This window comes from Diabrotica virgifera, chromosome 3 (assembly GCF_917563875.1).
Source record: "Diabrotica virgifera virgifera chromosome 3, PGI_DIABVI_V3a".
Classification (NCBI taxonomy): domain Eukaryota; kingdom Metazoa; phylum Arthropoda; class Insecta; order Coleoptera; family Chrysomelidae; genus Diabrotica; species Diabrotica virgifera.
The window spans coordinates 244,013,285-244,032,001 of NC_065445.1; the positions used below are offsets into that span (position 1 = coordinate 244,013,285).

At 32.8% G+C, this 18,717-nt stretch overlaps 2 protein-coding genes across 9 annotated transcripts in view; one reads left to right on the top strand and one right to left on the bottom strand.

Annotated features, from left to right (window-relative positions):
* Positions 1-14,374, bottom strand: part of LOC114328265 (copper-transporting ATPase 1) — a 204,074-nt gene extending 189,700 nt beyond the window's left edge. The window contains exon 1 of one of the 3 annotated variants that reach the window (XM_028277071.2): positions 14,076-14,373. In XM_028277071.2, the coding sequence (XP_028132872.1) occupies positions 14,076-14,106 (31 nt within the window). In that variant the 5' untranslated portion in view covers positions 14,107-14,373. Of the gene's footprint in view, positions 1-14,075 lie in introns of all 3 variants that reach the window. The other 2 variants (XM_028277070.2, XM_028277069.2) reach the window with 2 other exon arrangements.
* A 339-nt stretch (positions 14,375-14,713) lies between these two features.
* The window catches only part of LOC114328266 (segment polarity protein dishevelled homolog DVL-3), a 119,411-nt gene continuing 115,407 nt past the window's right edge, over positions 14,714-18,717 (top strand). For 5 of the 6 annotated variants that reach the window (XR_007697308.1, XR_007697309.1, XR_003652141.2 and 2 more), the window contains exon 1: positions 14,714-14,979. Coding sequence is in view for 2 of the 6 variants with exons in the window: in XM_028277077.2 (XP_028132878.1) it covers positions 14,819-14,979 (161 nt within the window). In the remaining 4 variants the exon portion in view is untranslated. The remainder of the gene's footprint in view (positions 14,980-18,717) is intronic. The other variant, XM_028277079.2, reaches the window with a different exon arrangement.

The window sequence follows — 18,717 nt, forward strand, 5'->3', positions numbered from 1 at the left end:
AAATCACTGTTACGTTAATTAACAACACTAAGAGCTGAAATTAACCAATCTTTTATAAGAAAAGTCAAAGTTTTTAAGAAAGTTTTTGGTAAGAAAAAATGTTAAAAATTTTTTAAATAGGAGTGTTATAAACACAGAGTATTTTGCGTTCCGACTAAAGTAAAAAATAGCGGGCGTAGTCGACTGACTGAATAGTGGGCGCGTTTGGCGACCGGCATGCGGAGCAACTATTAAAATTACCTTATCCCGACCACAAAAATCCACTTTAAAGTGAATGACAAATTTTCGTCATTCCTTATGTTTTCGAGGTCTCTGAATCCGAATATGGAGTTAATTTTTTTCTAGAATTAGTGGAACATGTTCAAAAATCAAATTTTATGCAAAAATGCGAAAAATAAATTTTGATGATTTTTCAATTTTACCTCACTGTATTTTTGGTCGCTGTAAATATTTCCTTTTGAAAATTTTACTGTGTTATCTTTGAAGCATTTAGATAACAATGAGATTTGTCCAAAATGACTCAAGACGTTAAAAGAGAAGTTGTTAATTTTTAAACATTTTGTCGTCAGATTTCGTTAGTTTCATGCTTACAAAAAAAGTTGAGTGACAAACTTTTTAGTTTATAATTTTAACTAACACAGAAATAAAATATAATTTATGAAGAAGTTTTCCAAAAAAATTTAATTTAAAGTATGCAATAGGAAAAATGTTATGTGACTTTATAGACGAGCGGCACACCCCAAAAAAAGCTTATTTCTCGAGATACTGATACTAATTTTGCTCATACTTTATATTTTTGATGGTGCTGAAAACGAAAATTAGGGTTGTTTTGAATTTTACGTGGGGGAACATTATCAAAATCGCAACTTAACCTAAAAATAAAAAAAATCACTTTTTTTGAGTTTAATTTGCTACAACTCTGTTCCATTGTAATATTTTTTTCTGATATTTTTATAGTATATATTTCTCATCTTTCTGAAGACAATGGGACCTGCTTCAATATTTCTGTCTTGCCATAAAGAAAGTTATAAATTGTTTGAAGTAAAAGGTGCAGATTCTTGAATTGCAAAGTTTAATCGCAAAAGTTGAGTAACAAAATTTGAAATTTAGCTGTTTAATTAATTTTAAGTTAAAATCTAGAGTACAGAGAACAAAATGTTTTATAGAAAGAAAGTGGTGTAACTTTTAATTTTAAGAAAAACGTGATTTCATTTTTTTTATTTTTAGGGTAAAACTGCGATTTTGACAATGTTTCCCCATCTAAAATTCAAAATAAAACTCATTTTTGTTTTCAGCACCATAAAAAGTATAAAGTAAGACCAAAATTAGCCATTCACCACACCGTGGTTGATATCTCGAGAAATGAGCGTTTTTTTTTTGGGGGGAGTACCACGTACCACTCGTCTATAAGGTCGCGTAACTTTTTTTCTGTGGCATATTTTGACTTTGTGGCCTTTTTATTGTTATTTTTTAAATTTATTTATTTAAAATATAATTTTACTAAATAAATGTGCAACATAGTAATATTCATAAAATTCAAGTTTCTACCAAAATATATAAATATAATATTAAGCTTCAAATCCGGTATACTGTCACTGTTAAAAATGGGCTGCAACGGTCTAGCGCTAGCGAATGCTAGTCCGCGAATTTATTCTCATTCGGCTGCGCCCATAATTTTTTTTTACTTTAGTCGGAACGCAAAATACTCTTTCTTTATAACAATACTGTTTAAACAATTTTTAACATTTTTTCTTACTAAAAACTTTGTTAAAAACTTTGACTTTTCTTATAAAAGATTGGTTAATTTCAGATCTTAGTGTTGTTAATTAACGTAACAGTGATTTTTTCAAAAAAAGGGGCTATCTCAGACCCCAAGGGTCGTAGGACCTAAAAATTTTTTTATAAGTTGTGTATTTTAACCAGCTTTCAGTATTTTTTATTGCCATTTAATTTGATCTAATTTCTACGAAATTATTGTAATTGTTTATAAGCTTAAAAACTGCTATTTATTAACAAATAATTTTGTGTACGTACATGTAATTTTTTTTACTTTTTTTTTTCATAGGGTATTAGTATACATCTTAACGAAGGAAATGAGTCCCTGATTATTGAGATACATTCAGCCATATTAACTGGACCAGCCTCAGAACTTAGCTCGTTTTTCAAAAAAATTTATAAACAAATTAAATTTTGCAAAAACTATTTAACAGATCTGGACCATTTTTTGCACACATTTCAAACACCATAATGCCCTCAAGTTTAGGTATATTTAAAAATATTTTAATAAACAATACAATTGTTATTAACAATATTCAAAAACAGTGATTTTGTCGTCCGTTTTGCAATAACTTTTTTGTTTATTAACCGATTTTAATTTGGTGTATCTCATTCGATGTATCTTTTTTTTCTCAAAAAGTTAACTGTGGACGTCAAATTTCTAAATAAACAAGTTTTTAAGTTATGAGCAAAAAACTAAGTTTGACGTTTTGATTGTTTATTTAAAAAATGTTCCACTAAAAAATTGATGAATCCCAAGATGGTAGCCTTTTTGTAATATCTCATACTACACATTTCAACTGTCAAACCTCGTCTTTTCAATTATGTCGAAAAACGGCTTATTTTTTACTAACTTGATTGGTCTAAGTCTATTTAATAGTGGTGTATTTTCATACAGTATCCACAAAAACAATGCTTCCTTTACTGTAAAATTTAGTTACCCATAGTAAGTGTTTCTTTAACAAACAACTACAGTGTTTTGTCAATCGCCACGGAGTAATAAAATTGCAAAAGAATGCAGTTTTAGGAGTGGGTACCTACATTATTTTTACAGGGTACATAAAATGGACATTTAAAAATATTTTTTTCAATTAGGTAAGAGTATTACGTCGTTATCTACTTAACACGTTTTTTCAATTGTTTGTTGTAAATCTATAAAAATTACTATTAAGTAGGTACACTTATTATCTGAAAGTTAAATCCTTAGAATTTAGAAATCTACAATCTAATCAATCCCCGATTTTTTTTCTTTTTGCGCCTTATTTTCTCCTATAACCCGAGATAAATTGCACCAACAAAAAATTAAAGAAGAAAAGTTTCGTTTTTTCAATTTTACATAATATTTGACTAGCTAGAGACTGAAAATTTAATGTTTATTGCTTGAAAAAATAGCAATAATTCGGAAAAAGGTGAAAAAAAAAATTGGAGTTTCTCCTTTAAATTCTTTGGACCCCTTCTATATACATTATATTATAGCCTTCACATATTCCGCCTAGAAAAATTTTATATGACTGAAGCGTGGGCTAAACGTTAGGATTGGTTTAATAGTTCTTGCCTAACACTTTCAAAATCCAGGGTCCGCAAAAAAATTGTGCTGGGACCTTAGATTAATGAAAACACCTTAATCTATGGCTGGGACCAATAAGCAGTTTAAATAGTCGAAATGAGCCCAGGGTATTTTTAAAGTTATGGTAGTGGGGTATCGAGAATCGGCTTGGAGCGCAGAGGGCTTACCCCCACCACAATAACTTTATAAAAATCCCTTGGCTCTCCTAGTTGACCGATTTCAATTTTGTTTTCACCTAATTTTGAAAAAATGTGAAAACTTTGAATTATCCACGTCCGTCTGTCCGTCTGTCTGTCTGTCTGTGATCACAACTGCTCTGTCAATATACCAGGTAGAATGACAAATGAGGTGTCAAATGAAAGCTTGTAATCCAAGGATGGTACTAAAGGTGAGATATTTGACTTAGGCTGTCTGTCCGTCGGTCCGTCCGACCGCGAATATAATTCTTCGGTCATTCTAACAGCTAGAATGACAAATGAGGTGTCAAATGAAAGCTTATAATTTAAGGATGGTAGTAAATGTGAGATACTTGACCTAGACTGTCTTTCCGTCGGTCCGTCCGACCGCGAATATAACTCCTACGTCATTATACCAGGTATAATGACAAATGAGGTGTCAAATGAAAGCTTGTAATCCCAGGATGATACTAATGGTGAGATATTTGACCTAGGCTGTCTGTCCGTCGGTCCGTCCGACCGCGAATATAATTCTTCCGTCATTATAACAGCTAAAATGACATTTGAGGTGTCAAATGGAAGCTTATAATCCAAGAATGGTACCAAAGGTGTGATATTTGACCTAGGATATCTGCCCGTCGGTCCGTCCGACCGCGAATATAGCTCCTACGTCATTATACCAGGTAGAATGACAAATAAGGTGTCAAATGAAAGCTTACAATCCAAGGATGGTACTAAATGTGAGAAATTTGACATAGGCTGTATGTCCGTCTGTGCGTCCGACTGCGAATATAACTCCTTCGTCACTATACCAGGTAGAATAACAATTGAGGTGTCGAATGAAAGCTTATAATCCAAGGATGGTACTAAATGTGCGAAATTTGACCTAGGACTTCCGGTTTTATAAATGCGACCAGAAGTACTGTTTTAAAGTCACCGGAATAGTACACGTGATATATTATTCGACGCTACTTCGCAAGATGAGAACAAATATGTACTTCCGGTTTCATGACTGTCTGTTCATCTGTCTTTCCGTCCGCGAATACAACTCCTCCATTATTAATAAAGACAGAATGACAAATGAGGTGTCAAATGAAAGCTTATAACCCAAGGGTGGTACTAAGGATGAGAAATTTGACATCGGACTTCCGGTTTTAGAGTTGCAACCGTATGAACTGTTCTAAAGTCACCGAAATAGTATAAGCGATATATCATTCGACGTGCCTTAGCAAGATGAGAACAAATTTTGGTTTTGGATTTTAATCATTTCCGATTAAAAAGTTCTAACCAGAAGTGCCGTTATAGTCGTAGAAATAGTACATGTAACACATCAATCGAAGCGTATTGAAAAGTTGAGTTTTAATCTTTAGTTCCTGTTTTAAAGTCATTTCTGTTTAAACAATGATGACCCAAAGTTTAGTCAAAATGACTCAAAATTAGTAAAACCGTATAGCGATCGATGCAAAGTTACACGCAGCATTCAAATATCATTTTAAGTGCCGAATTTAGATTTCTCGTCCCAAAAAACCCCCGCTTACCAAATTTCGCGTTGTTATCCCATGCCTGTCAGGAAATATTCAAGAATAAGTAAAATAAAAGTGTAACTTTGACACCCTGTATTTCAGTTATTATCAAATTTCGTATTAAGGTAAGTTAGCTTAAATCGACCTATTTTACGCTCAGGAATCTGAGGTTAAGCTATGGCCCATTCTTGACCAAACACCCTGTATAATTTTTATTGTTGAAAAAATATCTCTCGAGTTATAGGCGAAAATATGGGCGCAAAAAGGAAATTTTTTCAGTTTTTTTTTTCAGATTTTGTTAAATAAAAAATTAAGCATATCCTGAAGTGATTTACATCCTGAAGTGATTTCAGACAAAAAAGGAAATTGTGAAATTCAAAACAGATCTCGCCTGTACTAATTGGTTGTTGTTGAGTACCCCTTGATAATTATAATTTTTATTACATTTTAAAATGTTATACAGGGTGAGTTTTTAGTGCGGGATCGGTCGATAACCCCATTATGGTATAAAATATCGAGAAAAGTTATTTAAAAAAAATGTAGGCAATGATATTCTCCACGCTTGGAAAATATGTTCATATCTACAGGGTGATCGGTAACTGCGTGGTATATCAAACATATAATTTTTTAAATGGGACACCCTATATATTTTTTCATATTTATATTCCCCTCATAATTCTTGTTCATATAATATATGGTTTTGCATTACTATACAGAGTATTTAACAAGTTATGACCATTTTTATTTCGAAATCACTATGATATTAACACCCTGTATATAAAGAAGTAATTCGTAGACAATAATTTGTTTTATGTAATAAGATAAACAATATACTGTAGTTTTTAAATTAAGTCCAATTCACATCATTGACGAATATTTGCATACAGGGTGAACTACAAAACCAAATTACGATTTTCTCTATTTTTTTAAATGGATCACCCTATATTTTATTTTTCAACATTATTGTATTTAATATACTCTTTCATTTTTATATAGCATTACCTATATCTAAACTGATTACTTTCCAAAATATTTTTAGTTTTCTTCAAATTTCGGGAATACATTCAATTTTTCTAGTAGAAATAAGTTAGTAGATATTGAGTGATAATTAAACAAAATTATTTTTATTAGATAAATAACTAACACAAAATATAAACCATAGCAATATGAAGTGAATATACCAATAAATGTGATATTAAGAAATTATCATATTTCACTAATATACAAGAATCGTAAAATTCCTACAAAAAAAACTTTGTATTGTATATAATAATATAACAAGATTATTTTTATTTAATAAATACTTACATGAAACATAAATCAAAACAACATACAACTGATGTAACAGTTTTTAGATTGGTATATCAACAGCATTCTAAGCCAATCATTTTTTAGTAGAACATTCATTTTTATAAGCACTTTTAAACTACAAAACAAAATTACGATTTTCTCAATTTTTTTTAATAGATCACCCTATATTTTATTTTTTTTTTAAATATTGTATTTATGATACTCTTTCATTTTTGTATAGCTTTCCTATACCTAAACTTATTAGTTTCTGAGATATTTTTAGTTTTCTTCATTTGCCGGGAATACATTCAATTCTTATAAATATAAATAACTTATAGGTCTGGATCCCGCGTATGAAAAAAAAGTTGATTAATAGCAAGCTGAAAATTTGTTAATAGCTTAAGGGTGTCTAGTCGGATAAACTTTGATATATGGGAACACTGGAACAGGGGTAATTTTAATTGTGGAACAGGTTAAAAATTTGGAACGGTCACACCACGAAAACGGCACATTTATTTTGTCCGACAGAACAGACTTAAACTCTCCGAACAGAGATTAAACTCTCATGCAAAAATCAGACTGCTATTTATCACCAAATGGACGTTTTAATGAGTGGAACATGTAGAATATGTCAAATGACAGGAATTATGACAGGTGATAAATAGCAGTCTGATTTTTGCATGAGAGTTTAATCTCTGTTCGGAGAGTTTAAGTCTGTTCTGTCGGACAAAATAAATGTGCCGTTTTCATGGTTTGACCGTTCCAAATTTTTAACCTGGTCCACAATTAAAACTTCCCCTGTTCCAGTGTTCCCATACATCAAAGTGTCCGACACCCTTAAGCTATTAACAAATTTTCAGCTTGCTATTAATCAACTTTTTTTTTCATACGCGGGATCCAGATGGTCCAAGAGCTGTGAGACATTTTTGAGTAGGTATTTTAGGCAACCTGAAAATTTTTCAGGTGACTCTTCCATGATAGCCTAATACAAAAATGCTGGTCTGGCTGGAGGGTAGCGGTTATTTTCCCCAAAAATCCCCCCCAAAGTTAAAAAAGGGTAAAAATTGTTATTACAAAAAATGTTAGTGACGTGACTTTAAAGTAAATTTAAATATTCAAATATAAAGAAAATAAACAAGCCAGGCGATTTGAGGGCGATTTTAACTGTGCAAGATACTTGCACGGGCGTCCCAGGATTATTTTCAGGGGATGCATCTGAACTTCAGAAGATTTCATCTGAATCTGTACATACTATTAACGAATATAAAATATACAACTGTACATACATAGCTATATATATGTATATTTCTTCCGGACAGGGAGGTGCAATTGTTATTTTGACAGGGTATTTTTTAGTATTAAAAATAAATATTCTAACAAGACAGGTTTTTTTGGTGAAATTTTCCAACTGCCATGTCGTCAAACAAATTACGCGTGCATATAAATGAAAAGCGCTATAGGTAAGCAGCACTGTGAGAAAGGGCGTATACCGATAGCTGTTTGCGTCCTCTGTTCTAGCGAAGCGAGTCCGTTTGCTCGAGAAAAATCACGTGACCTGGCGATACCCATGTTGTTGTGCCTTGAAACGTTAGAGTAATTATTATATATTATAGTTTTTTAAGTAACTTTTCCTTAATTAAAGGAAAATAATACGTACTATACAATAGATTTTGCAAATATGATAGAAAAAGACAAATTTATTATTATAAATATATAGGTAGAAAAGTATAAAACTATAAGCTAAATAAATTCGGTGTCCGAATCTTGTACTTCTTCTTCAAACTCCTCATCAGAGCTTAAATATTCATTCTCTTCTTCTTCCTCAGACTCGTCAGTCGAAGCCTGCACAATCACGGGCGCATCTGAAGAAAGACTTGCCATTGTTGAGATGTGGTGTTATCGAATAATGTAAAAAATATCATGGACACAACACGTAGCAAACACGGAAACATTAAGAAAGATGAAAAAGGAAAAAGCAATACTCAACGCTATGAAGGAAAAAAATGAGCTACTTTGGTCATATCATCATCATCATCATCAACCCGTACGCGTCCACTGCTGGACATAGGTCTCCCTCAGCTCTTTCCATTCATCTCTATTTTGTGCGGCTTGCATCCAGTTACCGACAACATGTTTCAAATCATCGGCCCATCTGGTTAGTGGGCGTCCTCTGCTCCGTAGTGCTTCTTCTCGCGGCCTCCACTCGACAATACGTTTTGTCCATATACTAAGAAATAAAAAACCTGATGTGATTGGTTATATAAGGAAAGGTATTAAGTATTGGTTATATAAGTAATAATACGTAGCAACTCAATTAATTAATCACTAATTAATTTTTAATTAACTCTAAATACATATTACAACTATTTACAGATCAGGTAGAAGAGGAATCTGAGTCTCGAGGGGAGTCTGACGAAGAAAAAGGGAATGAATATTTAAGCTCAGATGAGGAGTTTGAAGAAGTACAAGATTCGAACACAGAATTAATTTAGTTTATAGTTTTATACTTTTTTACCTATATATTTATAATTAATTTAAAAAAAGTTACTTACAACAACATAGGTATCGCCAGGTCACGTGATTTTTCTCGAGCGAACGGACTCGCTCAGTTACAACAGAGGACGCAAACAGCTATCGGTATACGCTCCTTCTCACACTGGTGCTTACCTATAGCGCTTTTCATTTATAATGCACGCGTAATTTGTTTAATCACATGGTAGTTGGAAAATTTCACCAAAAAAACCTGTCTTTTTTAGAATATTTATTTTTAATATTAAAAAATACCCTGTCAAAATAACAATTGCACCTCTCTGTCCGGAAGGAATGTACATAGCTATGTATGTATAGTTGTATATTTTATATTCGTTAATAGTATGTACAGATTCAGATGAAATCTTCTGAAGTTCAGATGCATCCCCTGAAAATAATCCTGGGACGCCCGTGCAAGTATCTTGCACAGTTAAAATCTCCCTCAAATCGCCTGGCCTGTTTATTTTTTTATATTTGAATATTTATATTTACTTTAAAGTCACGTCAATGATATTTTTTGTAATAACAATTTTTACCCTTTTTTTAACTTTGGGGGGGATTTTTGGGGAAAATAACCGCTACCCTCCAGCCAGACCGGCATTTTTGTATTAGGCTATCATGGAAAAGTCACCTGAAAAATTTTCAGGTTGCCTAAAATACCTACTCAAAAATGTCTCACAGCTCTTATACTAAGACCTATTAAGAAATAAGTATTATGTAATAATATAACAAATATTTTCATTCAATTAAATAACTAACAAAAAAATAATAAACCATAACAAAATTTAATGAATGTACCAATTAATGTGATGTTAAGAATATAAGTCTAAAGTAAATTTTGAATATGACCACTTTCAACGTCTATGCAATTTTGTAACCTATATTCAAATGACCGAGCCACATTTCTAACATTTTTGTAAGTCAATATTATTAAAAGCTTCTTTTATTCTATTTTTCATATCATCAAGCGCTGTTGGATGCTTCTGGTATACAAGGTTTTTTTATATAGCCCCACTTAAAAAAATCAATTTTGGAAGAACTGGAGCATCGTCGTATAATAACCTCAACCGTCAAAAAATGTGGACCAATCACATAATCTCTAACAATATCACCTTAAACATTTATAGATCACCTAGTTTGAATGTTAACAAAGTAGGGATTTCTTGATGCATATTAATGAATTTTTTTTCTCTTATTCTGGCCTTGGTTTAGAACTAGAACCTTTAGCCACGTAATTGTATAACATCACTAACTCAGATGTAATGTGTAGTGTGTGTGTTGAGTAAGTGTCTTGTTACTTTGTAAAGTCGACGTCATTGTCTTTGCAAAGAGACGCTAATTGTATCCGAACGTCTGCGGTCCCTCCGGTGAGTACCGATCCCACAAGGACAGAAACTATTTTCATTTATTAATTTATAATAAATGAAAAAATTCCTGACCCTGGTGGGATTCGAACTCACTACCATTCGGAACTTTCGATCCAAAGGTTAGGCGCTCTTACCACTGAGCCACAGAGGGGGTATTAATGAAATTTAATATGAAAATTATATTATTAATAACTGCGGGTCACAATCTGCAATTAGGAATGTGTTACTAAAAACTTCTTGGCTTAGAATGCTGTTGATATAATAATCTAAAAGCTATTAAATTAGTGGTATATTGTTTTGATTTATGTTTTGTGTGAGTTGTTTATTAAATAAAAATAATCTTATTTTTATACACGTAATTTTATTATACGCAAGATACCTATATTCCTTTTGTAGGAATTGTATGATTCTTGTATATTAGGGAAATATGATAATTCCTTAATATCACATTTATTGATACATTCATTGCATATTGCTATGGTTTATATTTTGTGCTAGTTATTTATTGAATAAAAATAATTTTGTTTAATTATCATTCAATATTAACTCATTTATACTAGAAAAATTGAATGTATTCCCGAAAGTTGAAGAAAACTAAAAATATCTCCGAAAGTAATAAGTCTAGATATAGGGAATGCTATATAAAAATGAAAGAGTATAATAAATACAATATTTTTGAAAAATAAAATATAGGGTGATCCATTTAAAAAATAGAGAAAATCGTAATTTGGTTTTGTAGTTCACCCTGTATACAAACATTCGTCGATGATTTCAATTGGACTTCATTTAAAAACTACAGTATATTGTTTATCTTACTACATAAAACAAATTATTGTCTATGAATTACTTCTTTAAATACAGGGTGTTAATCTCATAGGGATTTCGAAATAAAAATGGTCATAACTTGTTAAATACTCTGTATAGTAATGCAAAACCCTATATTATATGAACAAGAATTATGAGGGGAATATAAATATGAAAAAATATATAGGGTGTCCCATTTAAAAAATTATATGTTTGATATACCACGCTGTTATTGATGACCCTGTAGAAATGGACATATTTTCCAAGCGTGGAGAATATCATTGCCTACATTTTTTCTAAATAACTTTTTTTGATATTCTATACCGTAATGGAATTATCGACCGATCCCGCACTAAAAACTCACCCTGTATGTAGGTATAGATAATTTGCATGGTGTACATGCTTTTACTTCGTGAAGGTCAATTATGATAGTGATACGACTGATAAATAAGCTACAACAAATAAAACAACACCAAACTGGCTACTGTATTTTAAGGCAAAAGTGAAACATTCACATTAAAATAAATTCCACATGTTTGGTAGTTTTTGAGCAAATAACATAAATTCAAGTTACATTACTACAAATTTTCCATAATGTAGGCAACCAGTTTTACAAAAAATCGATCACAAACCGAACTGAGGTACCTAACTGGAAAAATACAAAGGTTAAAAATAATTTGGATAAGATAAATATAGTAAATAATGATACTTAATACAATGACACTTAAATATACAATCTGTAACCCAATTATTCTTCGTTTAGCAGTTTTTAAATGTTTTTACATTAATGGAAATACTTCTTAAAAGAAGCTGATCTGACCTACTTTACCGATAGTATTAATACCTTATGAATAGAAAAAACTATGATATGTCTTAATTAAATTACTTTTATGTTGTTCTGAAGCTATTTTCTTGTGGCATTTTTGCAATTAACTAGTTTTGATGGGAAATAAGCGACAATTTTACAAAAAAATGATTTTATTAACGTTTTAACGCCTACATCGGGTGTCGTTGTCAAAATACAAAAAATATTAATGAATTAAACAAAAATTAAAAAATTTGGACGTCGAAATGTTAATAAAATCATTTTTTTTTTAGTAAAATTGTGGCTTATTTTCCATCAAAACTAGTTAATTAAATTACCTTTTGATTAAATAAGTTTTGTAATTTATTGTTCGATAAAATATAAGAAAAACTGGCAGTTGGTATTTACACAAATATTGTTTACACATTTTATATTTTCTTTATTACATTTTGTAATTGTTCGATAAAAATGATAAGCTAAACTAGCCATTGGTATTTACCTACATATTGTTTATAGGTAATGTTGTTTTATACAATGATTTGTAAAATATCTACAATATATTACCATTGTGAGACCTTGTTTGAGTTCTGTAAAATCATTGCTAAAATATATTCGTGATTTAACTAAAACTTGTCATACAATTCATTCACACAGTTTTTTATATCAAAAAGAATTTTATCATACTTACCTAAATGGCAAGAAAGTTAAATGTAGAGTCTTCATGTCTATAAAAAATCAAAAACCCATGGACATAATGAGCCTAACCAAAAATTATACAAACGATAATTAAATTGATGTCTTCTGCTCTTCTTTAGGTGCCATCTCCCGTTCAAAGGTTGGCAATCATCAGAGCAATTTTTACTTTTGAGACTGCGGCTCTAAATAATCGGTTGTTATTACATCCAAACCATCCTAAGGTTCTTCAGCTTCATCCTTCCTATGGATCTTTTTTCCTGGATTTTTCCTTGCATAATGACTTGGGAGTATTAGATATTTATCTCCTCCCATCACATGTCCCATATATCTCAGTTTTATTCACTTAGTTGTTGGAAGTAAAAGTATGTTTCGATGGGTTTTTGACAAAACAACGTAAACGACAAACGCACATTTTCAAGGAGACAACTTTTCCTCCTAACAACTTTTTGGTTCATATAATTAAAATTTTTAAATTATGATAAATTAGTAAATAATCTACTACTCTACTAATTTATCGTAGTTTAAAAATTTTAAATATATTAGCCAAAAAGTTGTTAGAAGTTAAAGTGGTGTCCTGAAAAATGTGCATTTTGTCGCTTACAATGTTTTGTCAAAAACCCATCGTTTATGTAATTTTTAATAAACTTTATTTAGTTTTAATTTTCTACAGTCTATGCAGATCAACAAATTAGTGGTCATAGAGAATGATACTAGCATCCTCTTCTTTAGGTTTCAGTAATCTAACTTTGGACATAGGCCTCCCCCAATTCCATCCGGTGTTTTCTATTTTGCGCCACTTGTTTCCAGTTGTGTCCTCCAAACTTCTTTATGTCATCAGCCCATCTAATTTGTGGCCTTTCTCTGCTTCTTTTTCCTAACCACAGTTGAGAGCGTGATACTAGCTTAGTGAGAGCAATTTTCATGCAATATATGCCATTTATGAAAAATATATGAATCAGTAATTAAAAATTTGCTTTAAATGTGAGATTTCTTCAAACAATCAATGACTCAGCAAAATATATGAATCAACAAGTAATAGACATAAAAAAACTAGCAAAATATGTCTCTTTAAATATAAAGTTATTATATAATTCATTCTTCATGGTTAAAAATCCATAGGGAGGGATTTTTATAGTTATTAGGTCATTCAACTCAATATCTAAAAAAATTACAAATACCTTTTATTTTAAGAATGTGTGAGGAAGCATGTGAAAGACTTCTATTAGACTGCTTCAAATTTTAACTCTTTTATTCACCAACAATAATTTTCATAGTTCACAAACTAGATAACAATCAAACAACAGAATGAGAAAATTGGGAATAACCTGTACCAGATTGTGCTGAAATATTTGTTATAGCATTTAAATTCAAGTTTTAGAGTATTATAATAAGTTTGTTTCGTTAATAAATAAGGTAAATTTGGACGATGACTTTAGATCAAAATCGGAAGTGAACAAAAACTACCAAATAATGAATAATGTAGTGATAGTGAAAGGTCTTCAGTTCTTAAATCTTACTAAATTGCTAAAAAAATAGTCTTACCTTTTTGTATGAATCTAACAGTGCTGTCCATTCTTCTTATACTATTAATATAAAAGTTCTACTTTTAAATTGCTTAAATAAAGAGTTAATGTGTAAAGTATTTGCTATCTAATCTTGTAAATATTGAAATACTTTATTCAAACTCGCGTAAATATTGAATACTGTCATAATATAATTCGAACGCGTTTTAATTTTCCGGTTAAGTTATTCATAACAATTATTCACTAGATATGTTTGCTATATTAAAAAATATAGAAAGTGATTTTTAAATGTATTTTTAAATTAAATGTCATTCGCAATAACAAATAAATACACTTTTTGACATACAGAATATCTGAGAACTGTTCGAGTAGGATAATTCATACGTTCGACGTCGTACTTGACTCGGGGCCGAGTGCAACATTAGTAATGTGTGCAATCTTTTAAAATTTATAATACAATTTTATTACAATTTTGTAACTTTACGAAATAATTTTTATTATTTTATTTCTTGTTTAAATCGTAATATTATGTTCTAATACTTCTGCCGAGTTAAGATTATTCACAAAACGTAAATATTTTCCAAGCTGTCAATAGTGTCAATACTTTCAGTTTTGTGGTTAATGTTGGCAATAGGAGAAAGGAACCATCACCCAGTTGAAAAAGTCCCTAGATCGCACAATGATATTATTGTGGCCGCCATGTTGAGTGTGTTATTGCTTCTGTCAGAAAAGTAATAATTTTGTAAAATAGTGCATGAAAAAATGGAAGAAACGAAAGTTATTTATCACATAGACGACGAAGAAACCCCGTATTTAGTAAAGATACCAATAGCCCCGGATAAAGTGACTTTAGTGGATTTTAAAAATGTTCTCAACAGGCCTAACTACAAATTTTTCTTTAAATCGATGGACGACGATTTTGGGTGAGTTTTTCCTGCTCTTATTAATTAATGCTACGATTTTATTGTGTCTCCAAAATAAATTTACAGATACATAAGGAGAGAAAGTGTGTACTGTGTTCCTCAAAATCAATAATATCCTTTCAAAGTAAACAAAACATATTCCCAATTAGATCATAGCTACCACCTAAATATTTTAAAGGTTTTTGCTAAAATAAACAATTCATACATCTTTAAAACGCTATTAAACATTTACTTGAATTGAAATTTATCGATTTTACACAAGTATGTGCAGTTTAAAAATAATTCACTCATCTGTAGGAAGTAGGAACATCAATACCATAATTAGAAATAGAAAATTTTCTTTCAATTTGTATTCATTGTAGGATGCATTGCCTTTTAGATAAAGCAATTAGCATGTAGACTGTAAATTATTAGCTGTTAAATATATAAATTAATGTTGATTACATTTATGCATGAGAATGTTATAAAAAAAATTGAGTGAGTTCATAATATATCCATAAACATGGGAGTTCTAAATCACGACTCTAATCCAATTATAACATATTTAGAGCATCAGAAATGTAATTGATGAATTTGTTATAGAAAAGTGTGAAATAGAATGTGTCAACTCTGCCTTTGAATATTGTATGGTGTATTCCACGAATATACGACTGTTTTGGATTATTGCGACAACGAATAATTTAGTGTGCAACATAAGAAGTACGAAAGTATTTTGCTCTAATAATTACTCCAATAAACAACAATATAATTTGCAATTTACTTTCATTCTTCATATTTTGCACAGTAAAATATTTGTTGTCGCGATAATCCAAGAGGGTCGTATATTCGTGGAATGGGCTACATGTCTAATAGCTCCTTCTAATTATGTTATCTTTTGTTACCTCCATCTCAGTTTAGGTCTGCATTTGGTTCTTTTACCTAGTGGTATCCATTCCGTTATGACTCTTAGTGGATTGCTCTTCTCTTTTCTCATTTGTGTGTCCATACCATCTAAATTCAAATTCAAAATATCTTTTATTAAAAAAATTGTAAACAACACACTTATAGCAAATTGCCACATTTGAATAATAAGTGTCTAATATACTGTTACAATTCTAGATGGGTTCAGGGATTAAGAGAATTGTTACTCTGTTTTAACAATTTTATTAAAATTCCTAATAAACTAAAGTACAAAAATAAGTCCTCCAAAATTCAAACGTGACAAAAACAATTATTATGACAAAACTTCTAAATTGACAAATATAACTGTCAGATTCCTTATTAGTCTGACTTACTCCATCTACTTACACCTATGCTAGGTGATTTATAACACCGCCCCCTTCTTTCAGGCTGTTCGCCCCGAACAGTACCTAAATGGACCAGGTTGGTGGATTCTGCCCTTCATAAGGACACAGTCTCTCTAGGTGGACGACCTTCGGCTTACTTCGTGGCGTCAGTTGCACCCTATACACAAGGTCGTTTATCTTCTTAATGACCAGGTACGGTCCCTCCCAGGGCCGCTGCAGCTTGGGACTTAGACCTTTCCTTCTCGTTGGTTGGTAGAGCCAAACTGCATCACCTTCCTTGAAGCTAACAGGTGTGGATTTCTGATCAAACCTAACTTTCATCCGGTCACTGGTGAGTTGCAGCTTGTTTCTGGCGAAATCGTGGACCTTAACCAGTCGATCCTTTAGACCGCTGACATACTCGGGAAGTGTCTCTTGACCCGCCTCTCCGTCTGGTACATTACTATGTAGGAGATCGATGGGAAGCCTCATCTCTCGACCAGTTAACAGCATTGCTGGAGTGTAACCAGTTGCATCGTGTTGGGAACTTCGGTATGCTAGCAGAAACAGAGGCACCAGTTTGTCCCAGTCTCTCTGGTTTTCGTCTACAAACAGGGACAGGTAGTTGTTGATGGTCCGGTTATGTCTTTCTACCATGCCGTCGGATTGAGGATGGAGCGGTGTTGTTCTGGTCTTCTTAATTCCTAACAAAGCCATCATGGTCTTCCAAACTGCCGATTCGAAGTTGCGCCCCTGGTCAGAATGAAGCAGAAGTGGAACACCATGTCGGGAAACGACATTCTCAAGCAGGGCTTCACCAACTGTGACTGCTTCTTGGTTGGGTAGTGCAACTACTTCAGGCCATTTGGAAAAATAATCCATAGCAACCATCAAATATTTGTTTCCTGATGCTGTCTCTGGAAATGGTCCCAAAATGTCTACAGCAACTCGTTCCCATGGAGTTCCAGTAATATATTGTTGGAGTTTTCCCCTAAGTCTTGTTTTGGGTCTCTTCTTGGATGCACACAGGTCACATCGTTTGCACCATTCTTCCACATCTTGCCGACAATGAACCCAATAATACCTCTCACGGACTCTGGCCAGAGTCCTATTGATTCCAAAATGCCCTCCAGAGCGGCTATCGTGGAGTTCTGCAAGCACGTCCTTAACACATGACCTTGGGAGAACAACTTGGGGCACTGTTCTTGTTCCATCTGGACTCTCCCATTTACGAGTGATGATGTCATCTCGTAGACACAGGGAGTCCCACTGAAGCCAATAGCCCTTAACTGCTTGCCCATATCTTGCAATCTTCTGCCACTGTGGTCTAGCTCCGTGGTTCAGCCACTCCCGAACTATTTTTAGATCTGTATCTTCCTTCTGTTCAGCCTGAAGGTTTTCTAGAGCTTCTTCGTCATTTCTATCCTCTATGGTCATCAACTGTAGAATCTGGCCATCTCGTTCTTCTTGGCGCTCGCAGAATCGACAGTTCCTCCCGTTGCATGGTCTTCTCGAGAGACCATCGGCATTCCCATGACTTCTTCCCGCTCGGTGACGAATTTCAAAATCATAAGTCTGTAGTTTCTCCAGCCACCGAGCTATCTGACCTTCAGGTGCCTTGAAATTGAGAAGCCATTGCAAGGCAGAATGATCGGTTCTTATCAAGAATTTTCTACCATAGAGGAACGAATGGTAGTGTTCTACTGCTTTGACGACTGCCAATAACTCCTTTCTGGTGACACAGTAGTTTCTTTCTGCTTTTCCCAAAGTTTTGCTGAAGTATCCTATGACGCGTTCCTCGCCCTCTTGTACTTGGGAAAGCACCGCCCCGATACCATTTTGAGAAGCATCTGTATCAAGCACGAAAAGACCCTGTTCTTTCGGATATGCCAGGATTGGAGCCGTAGTCAATTTATGCTTGAGTGTGGTGAAGGCAAGCTGGCACTCTGGTGTCCAGTCAAATGACAGCTTTCTCTCAGTCAGATTATGGAGAGGTTTGGCAATCTTACCAAAATCTTTCACGAAGCGACGATAGTAACTGCAAAGACCAAGGAAGCTTCGGATATCGTGTTTGTTTCTTGGTGTGGGCCATTCCTGTACTGCTTTTATTTTCGCTTGATCTGCTGCAATTCCTGAGGATGAAATTACATGTCCAAGGAAACTAACTTTTTCTTGGAAGAGCTCGCACTTTTTGGCATTTACTTGTAGGTGAGCGTTCCTTAGTCTGGTGAAAACTTCTTTCAAATTTACAAGATGTTCGTCGAAATCTTTTCCGATGACCATAATGTCGTCGAGGTATACCAGACAGATTTTCCATGTAAGTCCTCTAAGTACTAGCTCCATTAAACGTTCAAACGTGGCAGGTGCATTACACAATCCGAATGGCATCACTTTGAATTGGTAGAGCCCATTTCCAGCAGAAAATGCGGTCTTCTCTCTGTCTTCAGGGTGTACTGCAACTTGCCAATAACCG